This window comes from Amblyomma mixtum, chromosome 7, assembly GCF_055824585.1.
Source record: "Amblyomma mixtum isolate Tamu chromosome 7, ASM5582458v1, whole genome shotgun sequence".
In the NCBI taxonomy this organism is placed as follows: Eukaryota; Metazoa; Arthropoda; class Arachnida; order Ixodida; family Ixodidae; genus Amblyomma; species Amblyomma mixtum.
The window spans coordinates 43,740,429-43,758,143 of record NC_143018.1 but is presented as its reverse complement, the minus strand read 5'-3'; the positions used below and the strand labels follow the sequence as shown (position 1 = coordinate 43,758,143).

At 47.1% G+C, this 17,715-nt stretch overlaps 1 protein-coding gene across 4 annotated transcripts in view; it reads left to right on the top strand.

Moving 5' to 3' along the window:
* LOC149335831 (sushi, von Willebrand factor type A, EGF and pentraxin domain-containing protein 1-like) overlaps window positions 1–17,715 on the top strand; it is a 118,487-nt gene that overhangs the window by 95,131 nt on the left and 5,641 nt on the right. The window contains exons 2-11 of one of the 4 annotated variants that reach the window (XM_089552393.1): window positions 1,426–1,605; window positions 5,746–5,937; window positions 7,525–7,614; window positions 8,768–8,896; window positions 11,044–11,211; window positions 11,823–11,879; window positions 12,899–13,087; window positions 15,035–15,223; window positions 16,994–17,062; window positions 17,368–17,440. In XM_089552393.1, coding sequence (XP_089408519.1) covers window positions 1,426–1,605; window positions 5,746–5,937; window positions 7,525–7,614; window positions 8,768–8,896; window positions 11,044–11,211; window positions 11,823–11,879; window positions 12,899–13,087; window positions 15,035–15,223; window positions 16,994–17,062; window positions 17,368–17,440 — 1,336 coding nt within the window. The remainder of the gene's footprint in view (window positions 1–1,425; window positions 1,606–5,745; window positions 5,938–7,524; window positions 7,615–8,767; window positions 8,897–11,043; window positions 11,212–11,822; window positions 11,880–12,898; window positions 13,088–15,034; window positions 15,224–16,993; window positions 17,063–17,367; window positions 17,441–17,715) is intronic. The other 3 variants (XM_089552394.1, XM_089552395.1, XM_089552396.1) reach the window with 3 other exon arrangements.

Below are 17,715 nucleotides of genomic sequence, written 5' to 3'. Positions count from 1 at the left end.
TATCAGTACTCCCTGCTCACTGATTTCTCCTCTGAACTGGCTCGGTTTCAGGCACTAAGCAGGCTGCAATTCACCTAATCTTGCCGAAGGCGGGCCGATCTTATCTGGTCTCGCCCCTCATTTTCTGTACTAACAGGAGGCAATCCGTATCTTATCAGATCTCTATATAGCCTATCTACCACATAAAAAATTCATCTGTCCTGTACGTCCGACTGCAATTAAGTGGATCAGCAAGCTTCTGACCGCGAAACAGAAAAAAAAAAATGAGAGCAGCCTAGTCTAGTCTCATCTCATCTGCCATTCTCCAAGCCTTAAGTGATTCCATGTATGTCCCCTGCAATATAAAGCAATATATAAAAAAATACCAAGGACGGCTAACGAAGAAAGCGATCGACATCTCGCCTGTCCTTCGCCAGCGCGTTTCAACAACTGCCCCCGGCCTTGCGCTTGGCCGTTACGGTAACGAGCGTCGACTAAAGACTCTAGACGTGCATGGCTACGTTGAAGTTATGTGCGCCGTTCATTGTCTCGAAAGCAGCGGAAAAGAGAACGAGACACGAAGACATTTGACTGGACAGCGCCTGTTCTGTCTAATTTGTTCGTGTCTCGTCCAAGCCCGTGCTTTCCTGAGCATTACGGTGCCTCGATGGCCAGCGCCTCTGACTGGCCATCGCGCGGAGGCGCGCGGACATCAAGGCACTCTACTGAGCCTCACCAACTGGCGCCATCTGTCGGCAGGCAGTAGCGGACACCATGCTACTCAATGTGGATATTTTCACATGAGTGAGTGCGGTGAAAATTTGCGCGAACCTGTTGATAGTGATGACTAGCCCTTTTACCTTTTACACGCTGCAATATCTGACTTGTAAATTGTTCCTGCGCTCGCACCGGTTTCGAACAGCAATAGGAATTGATTGATTGATTGATTAATTAATTAATTGATTGATTGATTGATTGATTGATTGATTGATTGATTGATTGATTGATTGATTGATTGATTGATTGATTGATTGATTGATTGATTGATTGCAAAACATTTTATTCCTCGGAAAGAGCTTGGGGCTAAAAGATCACGCTAAGATGGTCGAGAGTACACAGCTCTCGACGACTTTGTCAGCCCACTCCACCGTGGAACAGCCGAAAAAATCAATGCACGTGCCGAACATTCAAAATTTCCGCGGTAACTTTGCATGTTCAGCGTAATGCGACACTTGGTGGCAGGCGCTCAAACTAAAAACGCTTGCCCACATTTTCTCGGCTTGTCATTCTGCGTTGCTGCTGAGACAATCAGCGAACACAAACCATAAACTTGGCCAAATTTCAGCATTAATGTCCGCATTGTTTCTGCCCGGCAGCCCAGTGTGTGTAGATGACAGCTGATTCCGAGCGTGAGCTTCATTCTCTGTTTCTTTTTTTGTCCCGCAGGCGCCCAGAACTGCGGGTTCCCGGGCCGGCCTGCGTACGGCCGCATCAGCCTCATCCGGGACTCGTACGAGAGGGGCCAGACCGTCTCCTACTCGTGCGACTCTGGCTTCAACCTGCTGGGCCAGAGCGCCAGGCAGTGCCTCGACAACGGCACCTGGTCCGGGGCGCTGCCCGTGTGCGGTACGTGTGCCCTGATCGATTCCACCAGTTGGCTCGGAGGGATGAGTAGTGAATGCCCGAACGAGCGGTAGCTACTCGGCTTTCTCAAACTGAAATCTGAAAAGTACGCCGACATGTCTCAAGTCAGTATCAAAATCACATGTTGTCAAAAAATAACCGTACTGACAACATGTGACAATAATTTCCGGAGCCCTCCACTACGGCGTCTCATAGCCTCAGTCGCTTTGGGACGTTAAACCCCATAAACCAACCAAACAACTGACAATCAAGTCAGTTTCAAAATCGCATTCGGGAGGTGCCGGGTTCGATCCCCAGTGCCGCCGGGTACCCACCGGTGATACATGGGATACGAGCTTCCCCTGGTCTGGTGCTTGGCTTATTCAGGGTGAATGATTAGGAAATGGGTCTCTGACCCCGCCTTGAGTAAAAGAAAAATACCTTGCGCCATGGCGCTCTTTGGCCGCAAATGCCCTTGCGCCGTAAAAATTCATCATTATCATCATCATCACGTGTTGTCAGAAATAACTGTAGTGACGCCTCGCTGAGTGTTTATACGAGGTCTGTTAGAAAAGTATCAGACTTTATTTTTTTTTTTGCGAACACCTGATGGATATGAAACAAGCGCGCTTGCATCAGGTGACCTTGAACCTTCATGCGCATGCACGAATTTTTTCCCGCCTGCCGATAGCGTCAGTCGCTGGGACGCAGTATTTGAGTGAGGCAGTGCGCAGTGCTCTCGTCGGTTTTTTATTGCAAGGAAAATGGTGGAGTGAAAGGAGCAGCGCTACTGCATCAAATTTTGCCATAAACTGGGCGACAGCCAAGTGGAAACCATTCTAAATATTCAGTACGGCTTTCGGTGACGATGCTATGAACAGCACACAGATTAAGCAGTGGTATAATTGGTTTAAAGATGGCCGCAGATCGGTGGAGAACGAGCCACGCTCCAATCGGCCATCAACATGCCAAAACGACCAGGTCATTGCCGAACTGAACGCTATGGTGATGCGGGACCGTCGCGTGACTATCCGGGAAATTGAGGAAGAGGTGGACATGAACAATTTCTCCGCACATTCCATTATCACCGAAGATTTGGCCATGGAGAGAGTTGCGGCGAAATTCGTGCCGAAGCTGCTCACGGTGGAGCGAAAGCAGCTTCGTGTTGAAGTCTCACAGGACATGCTGGATTCCGCAAACAGTGACCCCGACATCATCAACATCATAATCACTGGTGACGAGTCTTGGGTGTACAGGTACGACCCGGAAACCAGATCCCAAACGTCACAGTGGAAGCATTCCACGTCACCAAGACTTAAGAAGGCCCGCCATGTGCGCAGCAATGTGAAAGTGATGCTGACTGCTTTCTTTGACCCCCTCTGTGTGGCAGACCACGAGTACGCACTCCACAGGGTCAAACAATGACCAAAGAGTACTACAGGGATGTCCTCCGTTGCCTACGTGATGCTGTGCGGCGCAAGAACCCGGAGCTGAGGTCAACAGGAAATTGGCGCACCCATCGCGACAATGCTCCTGCACATTCCTCGCACTCGATTCAGATTTTTTGGCGAAAAACCAGACTCCTGTAGTTCAACAGACTCCTCAATGTCCTGATATGGCCCCTGCGATTTCTGACTGGTTCCCAAAATCAAAAGGCCATTGAAAGGAGCGCGATTTCAGACAAGGAAGAACGTTATGGCTGCAACGACAGCTGAGCTAAACTCAATTCCGAAAGGGGCCTTTTCGGAATACTTCCCACCATGGCAGCACCGCTGGGAGAAGTGTGTGGAGTCCCGAGTAGACTACTTTGAAGGTGACTAGGTTTGCAACGCTCCCATTATGCAAGTTTTTTTTCTACTACCAAAGGTAGGATACTTTTCTAATAGACCCCGTATGCCCACTTTTTCAGCGGTTAAAACATTAATTTTGTGAGCTGCCATGATGCAGTTAAGTGCACTTTGCTTGAAAGCCTATATATATCTCATTGTCTAAATTTATATTTTGCTAAATATTCAAGTAACTATTCTGAAAAATCTTCTTTGTTTTAGCCACCTTTGCACCGTTTATTTTCGGCCATGATCATGCGACACCATCACATTGACTTATGAGGTGCATTAATGCTGCTAATTTCTGTGCCCATTAAGCCCATAATAACAGGAGTGAGCAGATTCCTCATCGCCTGTATAGACGTCATCAGCCCAGCGTTTTGCAGCTCGGAATTAATTTCGACCAGCTTTCTGAAAAGAGATCACTTCGGCCGGGTGTCGAACCCGCGACTTGTATGGGTGTAAATTATATCACGCAATACCGTGGTCAAAAAAAAGGCCAAACAAGCCGAAGGAGAGCTTTCGTTTATAAAACAAACGCTTAAAACATGTCCGACATTCTTGGACAAAATTTTCGATATCAGAAAACTGTAAGCCATTAGTGCAGAAACATTGAAGGTAATGGTCTATTCTTCCGATATGTACCAAAATATTTCTAAGTGTATCCATCGCTCGCATGGAGCAGTTACGACTGCCATAGAAATACGAAGGGGAACGCTATTGACGGTAGCAAAAACGTTAATAGCAGAAAAAAATGAAGCATGCCGACGGGAGATCTGCAGATCCAATCTAGCCCGGTTATAACGAAGTCGGTGGGAATCGGAAATCACTTCGCTATATCCGCTATTTCGTAATATGCGGACTACGAAAAAAAAATGCAAACATCGGCATACCGATTTATTGCCGCTGAAAGAAGTCGTCCAGCGTCCCCTGAACACGTTTCGCGAGTGCGGACTTCAGGATTGCGGCTTGCATACCATCCAACTGCTAACCAAAGATCTGGTCGAACTCCGGACTCCCGAGGTACATCCGTAGCGTGTCAACAGCTGCGATGGCCGTGGAAAGCGTGGACTGTGCAATGTCAAACTTCCGTGCGATAGCACTCTTTTTGACGTTTCGACGCACTTCGTCCAAAATGGCGCGCTTCGTCTTCAAAGACAGCACCTTTCTCTTCCCCGTCTAAGTGCTGGGACTCGCGAGGCTCGACATTGCAGAGAAATGGAGTCAGTTCCGAGAAAGGGGACAGCTAAGTAGGTCCGCTGAGGCGAAGCGGTCACGAAATATAAAAAGAAGCGGAACAAGACAGGAAACCGTGATGGCGTCAATGCAGGCAGAAAACAAGTGACAATGGCGTCACGCGCGATCTCAGTAGCGTTCGCCGTGCTCCCAAACTGGAACAGTGCGACACTGCGCTCAGTTGTCCGTTCACCAGCTAGATCAAGTAGAATAACTCTTTCCTTATAAACAGCATACAACGATCCGCGATAACGATAAAAATGAGCCACGCTTCCAACATGCACAATGCTGCCGCGCTTTCTCCCTGCCTTGCGCACCGCGGCACCGACATAAAGCGCGCGCTGCCACACCTCCTGCAGACTGCAGTCCAGCCGTGGCTCCGACTGCCTGGGAGAAATAGAGAACCGCGATTGGCCAAGACGCCTCTCTGCGACGTCATCGAAAAAAAAAAATCGTCTCTGTTCTTTTTTTACATTTTTCCCCTGCGCGGCGTGCTATACCGCTCTACGCCGTGAAGCCGTTCAAGGACGGCGCAACACGAGACCGGCGTGCCATGCGATGCAGTGAAGCAACCTTTCACTCCGCAGGAGAGCAGACGACGCCACGAAAGGACGCCGTCAGCCGAATTTTGCTCTTATTTTCGCGGAAAAAATCGCCTCAAGGACGCAAAAATGTGTTGATTGGCAGATTATCTTTCGGTTGGTATTAAATCTCTTCGTTATATCCGCTGACGCGCTCTTATTTACTTCGTTAAAACCGGACCCAAAATTTATTGAAAATGCAAAAATGGGAATTGGAAATTGAAATCCCTTCGTTATAACCGCTATTTCGCTATAAGTGGCTTTGTTATAAACGGGCTAGACTGTATATTGATTGTTATAGTTAAATCTTACAATATATGAAAAAATATCGCTCATGAACTATTTCCCGTTCAAAAATGCTTTCGTCCAGAACTGTTGGGTACGAAGGAAAAGGTAACTGGAATTCGACGATATAGAATCTTGTGCATGTGTCGCTGTTGCGCCGCTTTAACTCTTCCTCCTCTCCCTCCCTTCGACCCCCTCTGTCCGCGTGGTGCTAGCAGACACGAGCCTGTCGGTGCAGCGGATCCCGGAGGCCTCGGGCTACCTGTACGCCTATCCCCCGGTGAACGCGCTGGACGGCTCCAAGAGCAGCTGCTTCTACACCACCTACCAGCCGCCCCGGTGGTGGCGCATCGACCTGGGCGCCGCCTACCACGTGCTCTCCGTGGCGCTGACCGTGCCGCACGTCAGTGAGTACATACTGCGCATGCATCGATGATGATGATGATGTCCTCAGGCTTAATGGCACGTATACCCACGGCGGGGAATTGGCCAACATGCATCGACACCCTGCACAGCTCTTCTTCTTCTCTTCTCCTCAGTAAACATGGCACATACCCGATATTAGCCAAGGTATATATGGTGGTAAATGCCAAGGAAGTATATCTGCGATTAAAAAAAAACGGAGTAGAATAGTAGAATGACTCAAACTAGAAAAATATAATAACAGCTCCCTGCCTCCACCTTAATCTTCCTCGGTTCTGCGCTTGCGGTGCCGCCCTGCGTATTCGTTCGCACAGTGTACGTCAAAAGTTCGTCGGCCGTTTTAGGTCTGGTTTGTTTGGTTTGGGTTTAGCGTCCCAAAGCAACTCAGGCTATGAGGGACGCCGTAGTGAAGGGCTCCGGAAATTTCGACCACCTGGGGTTCTTGAACGTGCACTGACATCGCACAGCACACGGGCCTCTAGAATTTCGCCTTCATCGAAATTCAGCCGCCGCGGCCGGGATCGAACCCGCGTCTTTCGGGTCAACAGCCGAACGCCGTAACCACTGAGCCACCGGCCGCGGCGGGGCGGTGTGACATTCTACCTCAAAAGTACGTAGGCCACTTTAGCGTGTAACCATGCAGTGTTACAGTTTTCTTCATAAGTGTATGGAACGGAACTGTGGCGAATAAACTTATTTGCATTTATGGCCGACAATAGGCTTTTGCGCAATTTCTGCAGTCAGAATTAAACTTACAGACAGCGTGCAAAAACGGTGATAGAAGATAAGTTTATTCGAAGATAAGTAATGCGCTCCATAAACTTTTTAACTGTGGCTGTAACAGCCTGCTCCTGAGCTGCTAGCTAGTCCCTTCGATCTATTACGGCTGTAAGGACGGGAGGGATTTCCGCTTGTAAGCCTGCCTGCTAAATAACTGGTGGCGAGTTATGCGGGCTATCATCGCCTGCCCGTCTTGTTTAAACTTCACAGCAATCAATGTCGCAAATCTTTTGAGGAAATGAAATGTCTGTGTGCGCCATGATACTCGCTCAAAACAATAGCGACACCTTTCCCTAACGTGTTCAAGTCCAGCTTTCTTGCCATTACCTTTAAATGTGAGGCAACTGTGGAATATTGTATACGATTCTGTTACGAGCGTATTGATGGGAATGGCCTAATCTTCTGATGCTTCGCAAAAGTCTTAATTTTGAAGTTTGTCCTGCGCTCGGACCCAGTAATTAGGACTGGCATAGAAAACCAATAGAATTTTTCACGACAAATAGCAATAAATAAATAATCAATACACCTGCGGATGTAACTGACTGTTATGATGCTATCTTGTGATGTGCAAAAAAAAAAACAGCCTTCATAAGCGACTTCCTGTTGAAAAAAAAAATGAGCTTGTCCAAATTTTCTGGGTATACGCGTTGTTTATCTGGTATATAGTGGTATCTTCGCTTACCACTGTCGTATGTGCTGCCATATGTGAGGAGTGTGTATTAGCACGTCGTATATGCTTCCCTCTCTTTGAATTCGATCTCATGCCGTCCAATTCTGTACGTGACGCGCAGGTTCCCGACAGGACCTCGAGGTGCGGGTCGTCAGCTACGAAGGCAACAAGGCGGTCTTCAACCGATGCGCCGCATTCAGCGGGAAATTCTGTGAGTGCTCGTGCGCTGCCTTGCCACGTTCGCTCTGGCTCGCAAGTTGCATGCCATGGGCATTTGTTTTCCATCATATTTTCGTTTAATGCAATAGCATTAGGATTGTCATGAAGGCGAAAACTGGCGGCGGTGCTGTCGGCGTCTCTGTGAAGCCTCCACTATGCCAACCGTGGCAGGTGACAGGTGGTGTTTAGGGGGAATTTTCCAAATTCTTATACCGACCTATTTGCCTTCTCTGCTAAAAGCAGAAAGGGAGATTTCCCTCCCTACATCTGCCAACGGTGGAAATCCGTGTAATGGTGGAGAATGAAATCCGCCTTCCCAGTGGGCACTGAAACTTCCTTGGATGTCCTGTGGACGTTTAGGACGTCCGTGGGACGTCCAAGAGAATTTTAGTGCCCGTTTGGGTTTTTACTTGTAGCAAAGAGGAGAGAGAGGCGGGAATAAAAATGACAGCAACGGCCAAGAAAAAAAGAATAAAAGAAGCGATTACGAATATAAATTGAATAAGAATGAATCATGATTGGAATGGAATCAGAGTTCGAATAGACTGACGAGTGAAAGAAAAATGCTATCATACTTCCTCCATATCAATCCAACTTATCGCCCCTAAATCTTCAACCTCTTTGCGGACAACCTGGTTCCTTGCAGCGTTCGCTGTATAGAAGGCTGCAGTGGTGGCTTAATACGCTAAGCCATCTCTCCTGCTGTTCATTGTCCACACTGGAGACCTCATATGCGCCAGCTTGCGACCAGAACGAGGCTTTGATCCCCTTCAGACGATTTCTGACCTCACGCATTTGAAATTTCTGCCTGTTATATGCCACTGCGTATATATTTACGACCTGCGTAGACGCACTGAAGGACTCAGGCTATACTGTATACAGTGCACGTTAGTACTCAGTGCGCAGCTGCGCGCATATAAATGACGTCAGCAATTCGTTTCCTCGATTCTTTGATTTGGCGATGTTAGTGCTTATTCTCAGCGTTAACTTTAGCTTTGTAAGCTGTCCAAACTGGTCCTCCGTTCGGGCATCGTTTTTTTTTTTCCTCGACGCATATACGTTCAACTGACTTTCGTCGAGGAGAAGCAACGGGTTAAGTGGATTTGGCGAAAACGCCGTTGTCTTCTTTTGTCCGTCTGTTGCAGCGACGCAGACGATTGTGTTGATGTGCGACGAGGGCAAGGGTATCATCGGCCAATACGTCGACGTCGCGGACAAGCGCAAGGATCCCGACCACTTCAGCCTCTGCGAGGTCGAGATCTATGTGCTCAGAGGTGGGTCCCGCCGCACTAGACTCAGGACATTCTAGCATTTTTTTTTCTTTTCTGGCAGCAGTTGTCTATAGCGGACTTCATTCCGTGGTGGCGTCGCCGCCTTCGTCATACATGGCGTTAGCGAAAATTCCCGAAGTGACATGCCAACTAATGGTAGTTTCATTTCGGCGTGATTTGAGGAGATTTGGAATCCGTTGCCGGAGTCGTTTGCCCCTTTACTCCTAACATAATGAGTGCGTAGTGAAAAATGAATATCGGTAAAAGGGAACATTACTACAACACCAAAAAGAACTCGAGCTCAGTCAGCTGCTTCAGCATGAACGAAGTCTCCGTCCACTTGCCATGCATATTGTATTCCGGTTGTTTCAAGGAAACCCACTACTAATCTTCGGCTTTCTTAAGGTAACAATATGGCTTTTGCGGCATAGTAATACCAGCGTTGGCGTAATCTAGAAAACCAGTGAATCAGCCCAGACAACACAAGTACATCCTCAGGACGTCCTGAGGGTTAATGTTTGAGGACATTGTGTTGTCCTGAGGATGTCCTCTTTTAATCCTCAAAAGGTCCTCATTTAGTCCTGTTGTCCGGCCTCAGTATGTCCTCAGGACATCCTCAGAATTCGTCTGGAGGACTTTCTCAGTCTGTTTTCAGGACATCAGACGATGATGCGTAGCCCAGGGAATGTGGGTCACTGTTTTCTTAATTATTGTAGGCAGTGAGCACAGGGGTTGTGAAACTGCTTTCTTCGTGCTTCTTTTGTCTACTATTTCAGCAAACAAATTTTGCAAAAGTTTTGCATACTCAGCAAGTAACTGGTTCGTTCACCATATTTGTTGGCAGTTACAGGTTATTCTACATGCAATATTTTCCTACAGCATTGACTATATAACTCTCACAGGAGTTGAACTCTGTCACCTCAGTGGAATAGCCAATCCAACAAATTGCCCAAAAATTTCCACACTCCAACCCCATCAGAAGCATGCAGTACATGTGACCAGGTTTGCAAATCATTATAACTTAAGATATCTCCTTAAGGCACACAATATTTTCAGTCAGAATGGTTTCCTACATCACATCTCTATTGTACACAAGTATCTTTTAATAAACCTGAAGTTTTTACGAAATGAAAGCCGAGTGCAAGAGATAAAGCTGGTTTCATCTCAGTTCAATGCCACAATATTGTCCTGAGATAGGACGTTTGTAGGACATTTGAGAAATTTTCGTCCTCGAGTGGTTCCGCAAAGTACAAACTGAGGACATCCTCATGAAGACATTTTGCCGTGATGCACTCAAAAAGTACTCAGAATGTCCTGTTCGGGATGAGGACTTTTTGACCATTTGAGGACGTCCTCGGGACATTTGGTGTTGTCTGGGAGGTTAACTATTAGGCTGGTTAACTGAATTATAATAGCTAAAACTTTAACTGTTAGATTTAGACGCCTGGTTGAAATTCGATATTTGCAGCTGACTGTTAGTAATAGCCGTACTAGTTTGTACAAATTAGAGAACACGATTACCGACCGCGCTGCGGGTCAACAAGTTCTGGCAATTTCTTGCGCAATTCAAAAATCGCACCTGCGGTAAGCGCTCGGCGACGCCCATCAAACGCGTCACAAGTGTCACGTGACCTTCTCTGTCACGCTTCGGACAGCTTAAAGCCCCTCCATAGTGTTTTCTGTGGACAAGATTCAGCGAACACAGAGCGTCCTTAGGAAGGCCCAGCGAGCAGCGGTGAGCACCGCAGAGCGGACATGCGCATGCGAGAAAACTGCGGCACAACTAAGACCGCACTAGAAAGAAAACGACACATGCACTGTTTATTGCATGCACTAAGAACTGTTTATTTGAGAGAAAAGAGGAATATTTATAACACTGAACTCAGGCGCGTGACACATCTCATGATCTCTTTGAACACAGCCAGCAACACGAAGGCTAGCTGTTGCTGCTATTGGCTTGAGTTAGGTGTTATAAATGTGCCTCTTTTCTGTTAAATAAACAGCCGGTAGTAGCGCGCATGTGCCCTGTTATTTCTTGTGCTGTCTTCACCAACTCGTCCGACAATCCGTTATTGCGAAGTACAATGCATGCATGCCCACACGATTCACAGAAATAACAGTGTGCTCATTTGCGCCCTCTTTCCATGCAGAGAAGTACCAGTGCGGGGACCCAGACAAGCCTCCCAAGTCGTACACCGTGCCTCTGTCCCCGCAGCAGATGGAGTACCGGTGCATCTCTGGCTACAAGCTGTCCGGGCCCAGCGTCCGGACCTGCCTCGAGTCGGGCCAGTGGTCAGCGGAGGCCCCAAAGTGTCTTGGTAGGCAGGGTTCTAACATCAAAAGCACGCTGCGAAGTTAGGTGCCCAATTATGTACAAAGGGGCTGCGAGATCTCCTGAGCGCGCGATGACGTCACAGTGGCACGACGGGAAGAATGGCGCTGCACTCTGCTGAAGTCTAAAGTCACTGAAATCGATCGGCACTCTTGCCTTGTCTTATTATTCGCGAAAAAAATCGCCGCGTGAAAAAATTTAAATTGGTTTTGAGAAAAGAAAATGGCACAGCTGTTGCATATCTCGGTGGACACCCGAACCGCGCCGTAAGGGAAGGGATAAAGGAGGGAGTGAAAAAGAAGAATGGAAGAAAGAGGTGTCGTAGTGGAGGTCTTCAGACAATTTCGACCACCCGGGAATCTTTAATGTGCACTGACATTGCACAGCAAATGGGCACCTTTTGCGTTTCGCCTCCAACGAAACGCCGCCGCCGCGGTCGAGTTCGAACCCAGGTACCCCGGCTCAGTAAAAACTGTGCACGCGTATTCGCAGCAACAACTAAGTTTTGCGAGAAACCCATCACTGAACCAGTGGCGAATATAGACGTACTTCTCAGCAGCGCGTACGTCTTGTTTTTCCTTTTTTCCCATTAAATAGGGTACATGAAAGGGAGCCTGACCTCACCCACTGCGCAGAGCTATGCACGCGGCAAAGGTGCGTAGTGCCACGGTATTGTCACAGTACTGTTAGGCGCCTCTCTTTAAGGATATCCGAATTCGACAGAATCGTAGATTTAGCGATTCCCGAGAACTCGTTTGTGGTCCACTATACAAAGGCGCCGCGAGCGTACTAAACGAACGCTGAGAACTGATAACTGGTAGTAAACAGAAAGTCATGTGTACCAAGAGAAGGGAAGAGCTGGTGTGCGCCGAAATAGCGTGGTCGTGGGTGACGCGAAACAGGATCGATCCATCGAAAGTCGTTGGGAGAGTCCTTTAATTATTCTGTGGCGGACTCAGTTAGGATGATGATGATCGTGACGACGGCGGTGATGACGATGGTGATAGTGATGAAGTTCCATAGGTGGCGCCGACGACAGCTGTGATGATGGTGATGGTGAAGTGCCTAGGCGGTACAGGAATGACACGGGTTAGGGTGGGAAGGAGGGTAGGACGTGCAGTCTTGCCTCAGCCGGGTTTCATATACATGCATGCAGTACTGTGATTCAAGCCAGCACGCGTTTATTGGTTTGGTTTGGTTTATGGGGTTTAACGTCCCAAAGCGACTAAGGCTATGAGAGACGCTGTAGTGGAGGGCTCCGGAAATTTCGACCACCAGGGGTTCTTTAACGTGCACTGACATCGCACAGTACACGGGCCTCTAGAATTTCTCCTCCAAAGAAATTCTAGCCGCCGCGGCCGGGATCGAACCCGCATCTTTCGGGTCAGCAGCCGAGCCCCATAACCGCTCAGCCACCGCGGCGGCACACGCGTTTATTCAAAGCGAAGCAGTTTCGGGCAAGTTGGTATGCAAGAAGACATGTTTGCAGTGTAAACACAACCACAGCACGTTACGATGAGTAGACACAAGCACTAACGTCATCTGAGCTTGTGTATGCTGTGTCTGCACTGCATATAGTGTCTTCCGCAAACAGCGTGCAGCACGCATACACCGCTTTATCTCACGCACGTTTCAGTGTTTATACTCATATCTGCCATTGTTCATGTATGCAGAGGCGGCGTGTCCTTCACTGGGTCCGCTGGACAATGGCAAGGTGGCCGTGCGGGGCACTAGCAATGGCCGCACGGTGCAGGGCAGCCAGCTAATCTACACCTGCGACCCCGGCTACATCCTGGAGGGCAACGACACCCGCACCTGCCTGGAGGATGCCCGCTGGGGAGGCACACAGCCACACTGCCAGCGTCAGTATATACGCAAACATAGCTAACAGTCTTTACGTAACCAACACTCTATAACGAAGTGAGAGATATATCGAAAAAAAAATGACAGTTCTACATAAGCACCCATTTCTTGGCCCATTCCAGCTAATAAAAGCTGTGTTGTGGTAGTAGCCTTTCTTTTTTTTTCATTAGAACGCAGTAATCAATCGATATAAGCCGTCATCAATCTGCCCTCAGCGTTCCTTTGAAGGTAACATTAATATGAGTACAATAGTACCTACAGTGAGATTACTGAGATTAGAAGCAACCGCTTCAACGTTTTCAGAGCCACATTATTAATAAACAGATTCACAATAGCGCTACGAAACGAGGACAGAAGGAACACGAAAAACACAGGACGGGTGCTGCTTTTCGTGTTCCTTCTGTCCTCGTTCCGTAGCACTGTTGTGAATCTGTTTATTAAGCATGAACCAACTAGAACACACCAGAATCCTCTTAGAACATATTATTAAGCAAACACAGAAAATCAGGACAGACTGAAAAGTTTTTTTTTTTTTTTTACAAATGCCTGTGCAAGCCGTTTGCTAACTGGCGCTAGCAACTATAGTGAAATGGAGAGAGAAAACATGGCTTAGAGGCTTTTAAGCAAACTGGAATGTGGTATTTGGCATTTAATGTCCCAAAGCTGCAAAGGGGCTATGAAAGACGCTGAAGTGGAGGGCTCCGGATTAATTTGGACCACCAGGGTTTCTTTAACATGTACTGACATCGCACAGCACACTGGGCACCTTTTGCATTTCGCCTGCTCTGAAATATGACCGCCGCAGCCGTAATTTGATCTTGCGACCTTAAGACTAGCGGCCGAACGCCCGAACGCAGGCAGTAAACTGCTTACCGTATTTTCCAATGTATAAGATGCACCTGCCATATATGCAGGCTGTCATTGAAAAAGTTAGTATATAAGACGCACCCGTGTATAAGACGCACCCCAATTTACTCAATTAGGCTAGTGAGGTTTAATTAAACGTGCTTGTGTGACCATCGTGAAATGCACCGCACCTGTGAGTTCTTAAGCAACGCTAAGTGATCGATAAGGCAACACTCATGCCATACCCTCCCACTTTTGAGCAAAAAAAAAAAAAAGCGAAAGAACTCTCCTTATGTCCATAAGAACATTTTACTTAAACCCTTCGAAGTCTTCATCTTCGGAAGCGCTATCAAAATTTTTGCCCGTTTCTGGAGGCAATGCAGCTGAAACATTCTCTTTGCACAACGCACGTACTACGTACACAGCAAACAAAGTTGCAAAGGGAGACCAAAGAAAAAATTCCGGCTTGTCTTGGCTTGTCCTGACAATGGCGGAAAGCGCGATTGTCGCCATCTTTTGACGTTTCACATTACTTTTGCTTGGGGCCTCCGCAATGGCCGCGGGTTTATGATCCCTGAAGTCATCATCCCCGACGTTTCATGATACAGTTCACATAAATAATTAAATTCAAAGGCGCCAAACCATACGCACACACACACATAGGAGAAGAAAGAAAGACGAGACAGAGCGCCACTCACCTAAATAAGTTGCGCATGGTGGTCCCCGTATCATAGCCGTGTTACAACCGCGTTATTGGTAGTGATATTTTTCCGGTGAAAAAAGCTTGAACATGAACGTGAGTAATTTCTGAACTCACAAAAAAAGAAAGCCGAAAAATTCGCATATAACACGCACCCTTGTATAGGACGCAGCAGCAAGATTTTTGAAAAAAAGCCGCGTCTTATACACCGGAAAATACGGTACTCATTTCCTTCCAACGTACATATGGATCCTATGTCAAGTCACATTAATATGGATTTGAAATATGACCATGCAGATCCATATCCATATGGAAAAGAAGCATATGCGCACGGTTTTCCCAATACTGGGTTCTGCTTAATGAAGGTGTTTTCAAACAAATTTTTCTCTTTGTCTTACAGCCGTCACCTGCGATGTGCCATCATTCGAAGTGGACGGCGGGACATACACGCTGCTCAACGTGTCCACAAACTATGGAGACCTGGCAGAACTCAACTGTCACCTGGGATATGAGAGGCAGGGTGGCCCGACCACCATCATCTGTCAAGAAGATGGGACGTGGAGCAAACCTCAGGCCTTGTGTCTCGCCAGTGAGTTCAACAATTGGCATTCCGTTAATTCACCACACGTCAGTCTAGCCACCTGCAAATTCAGTCTTGACAGATAAAAGTCCAATCTGGATATATCGAACTAAGATATTTAAATTATTGGCTATATCTAATACACAGATTATCCCCTTGCAAATGCTGTGTAAAAGAATAGGAAAATGGCGCAGTATATCGTACTCCGATTTCGCCAGTTGTTCAATATATCGAGTACTGTGCGCCATGCCTCTGCATGTGGTGCTTATTATAACATTTTTCTATCACTTTTCACGTGCCGAGACTGGTCGCCTGCACATCCTTGGGCACCTGCTGGAAGCACTAGCATTATGAAACCGCGTGATGAGGTGAACGTGGGGTGTGCTTGGGGGTGTACCCATTTTCCATGCCTCATTACTGCAATGTGGTGAAGCGAACCTTACCTAAGCCAATGTGGAAATCTACTATACCTTAATTGTAATTAGCGATTGTTCTATATTTAGTGCATGGGTAACAGGATTAGATATCTTATGACAGGCAGTAGCTAGTTTAAATGAACCGTCCACAGTGGCTTCGATGCGAAGCAGGCTAGTCCTACCAGCGCCTAGCGAGAGGTACGTTGCCAGCAAACTGTGGAGGGCGACAAGTCGCTGCATGGATGCAATGTGTTTTTTCCTTATAGGTTGCAGGTAAGTTTATCTACTGCCATTTTTTTTTTGTGCATTGAATTGTCAATATACTGAGCTATTTTGCAATACGCTTCGAGTTCAGTGCATCAGGGTTCGACTGATGTACGTTTCAATCAATGTCTTCACTGTGCAGGACCGCAGTGTAACAATGCTGCTGCCGTGAAACGGTTCAACGAAATCCAGCTTTAAAAATCTGCCGATTTATCAAACGAATCTCGATTGCCTACAAACATGCTCGAAGCCTGGTGTTTCTTCTTCCTTTAGGGAAATACAGTAGAATCTCGATGATATGAATCTCAAGGGGGTCGTGAAAAATGTGCATATCCGAAATTTGTACCATATTCAAAACGAACAAACTCCGTATATATGCAGGAGCGGGGAGATGCATGCACGCACATTTGTTTACGGCTAGCGGGATTTATTTACGGCCGCGTGTCACCGCTCACTGCTTGAGGTCCATACCACGCGACTGGCGATCAAAGCATTGGTGATGTGCGGGCGGCGCTTAGTGCTTAAAGGTGCCGTCACGAATTGCGTTCGATTTATCTACAGTGGCATGGGTGAGTGTTCGGAACATCAGAAATTCCGCACATTATGCACAATGCACTCTGGCCAGAGGACTTTACAAATATGTATCAACCGTGATTGTATCGCCGAGGTTATATGTTGTTTACGTAATAGCTTGAAGCTACGTTGTACTTCATTATCTTGAGGTTAACCAGTGGCTTCAAGTTAAGGAGACAGCTGTGCTCATTAGCACCATGAATGCAAGCGAAGCAAATGTAGCACAGAATGAAAATATGAAATTTAGGTGCAATTACAGAAAGCTGAGTACTAGAAAACTAAAATAAATACATGATGGGAATTCATGAAAAAAAACCAACAAAAATGAGTCTACAGTACTGAGCCAGTGATGTTTGTTTCCGTTGAAGGTGTAAAATTAGACGCACAGAAAGAACGGCATGCTCATACACAAGATATAAAACTTGCATAGAAGCCACATGCGAGTTTGTCGAAACAGTACCGCTGAAGCTAAAATCAAACTTTCTCACACCCAGTATTAAAAACGCTTTTTCTGCTTCGTTTTCAGTACAAATGAAGCAGAAACTCAAGAAGCAGCTACCAGGATCAGCCAGTGACACAAGTTCAACACTCACTGGTGAGTACTATAGAAGCATTGATGTGAGTGCGTTAGGAGTATGCCGTTATTTTTCGTTGTTGAAACACGCCGAATTGAATCTGTACGACAGTGCTCTCGGCATCGTGAGGAATACTGCCTTGACTTTACCATCATGTGCACCCTGAATCATAGGATGCTTTCTTTCCCCAAGGCACCTGTGTCCTTCACAGTAACTTTCTTCATACCGTCACAACTATGTGCCAACACGTGCAGTTGAACTTGTACATCCGATGTGGCGCTGTACATCTTGTGCATCCGATTAACACTCTTTATGTCTTTTTCAGGCATGGTTGCAGCTATCATCGCCATTGTGTTCCTCTTCCTGTTGTCCATGTGTGTTCTACTCATACTCAAAAAGTAAGTTGTTCAGTCACTCAACCAATAATTTTGTCCACTGATAGACTTGTTGCCAATAAAGATGACCATAAATCTGCCGTAAGCCAGATCTTGCTCCGTCAGACAATGCGGTCCCTCTTCAGCTGCACTTCTCGTGCTGCAAACCTGGCATGCCCGTACGATCCTGCTGCCTCGAAATGTTCAGACGTGTCGCGAGCCAGATCTGGCTTGCGACAAATCTTGCCATGGGTAGATTTGTGATCAGTTTCGTGACTGTTCGGGAGAGGTTGGCAGTC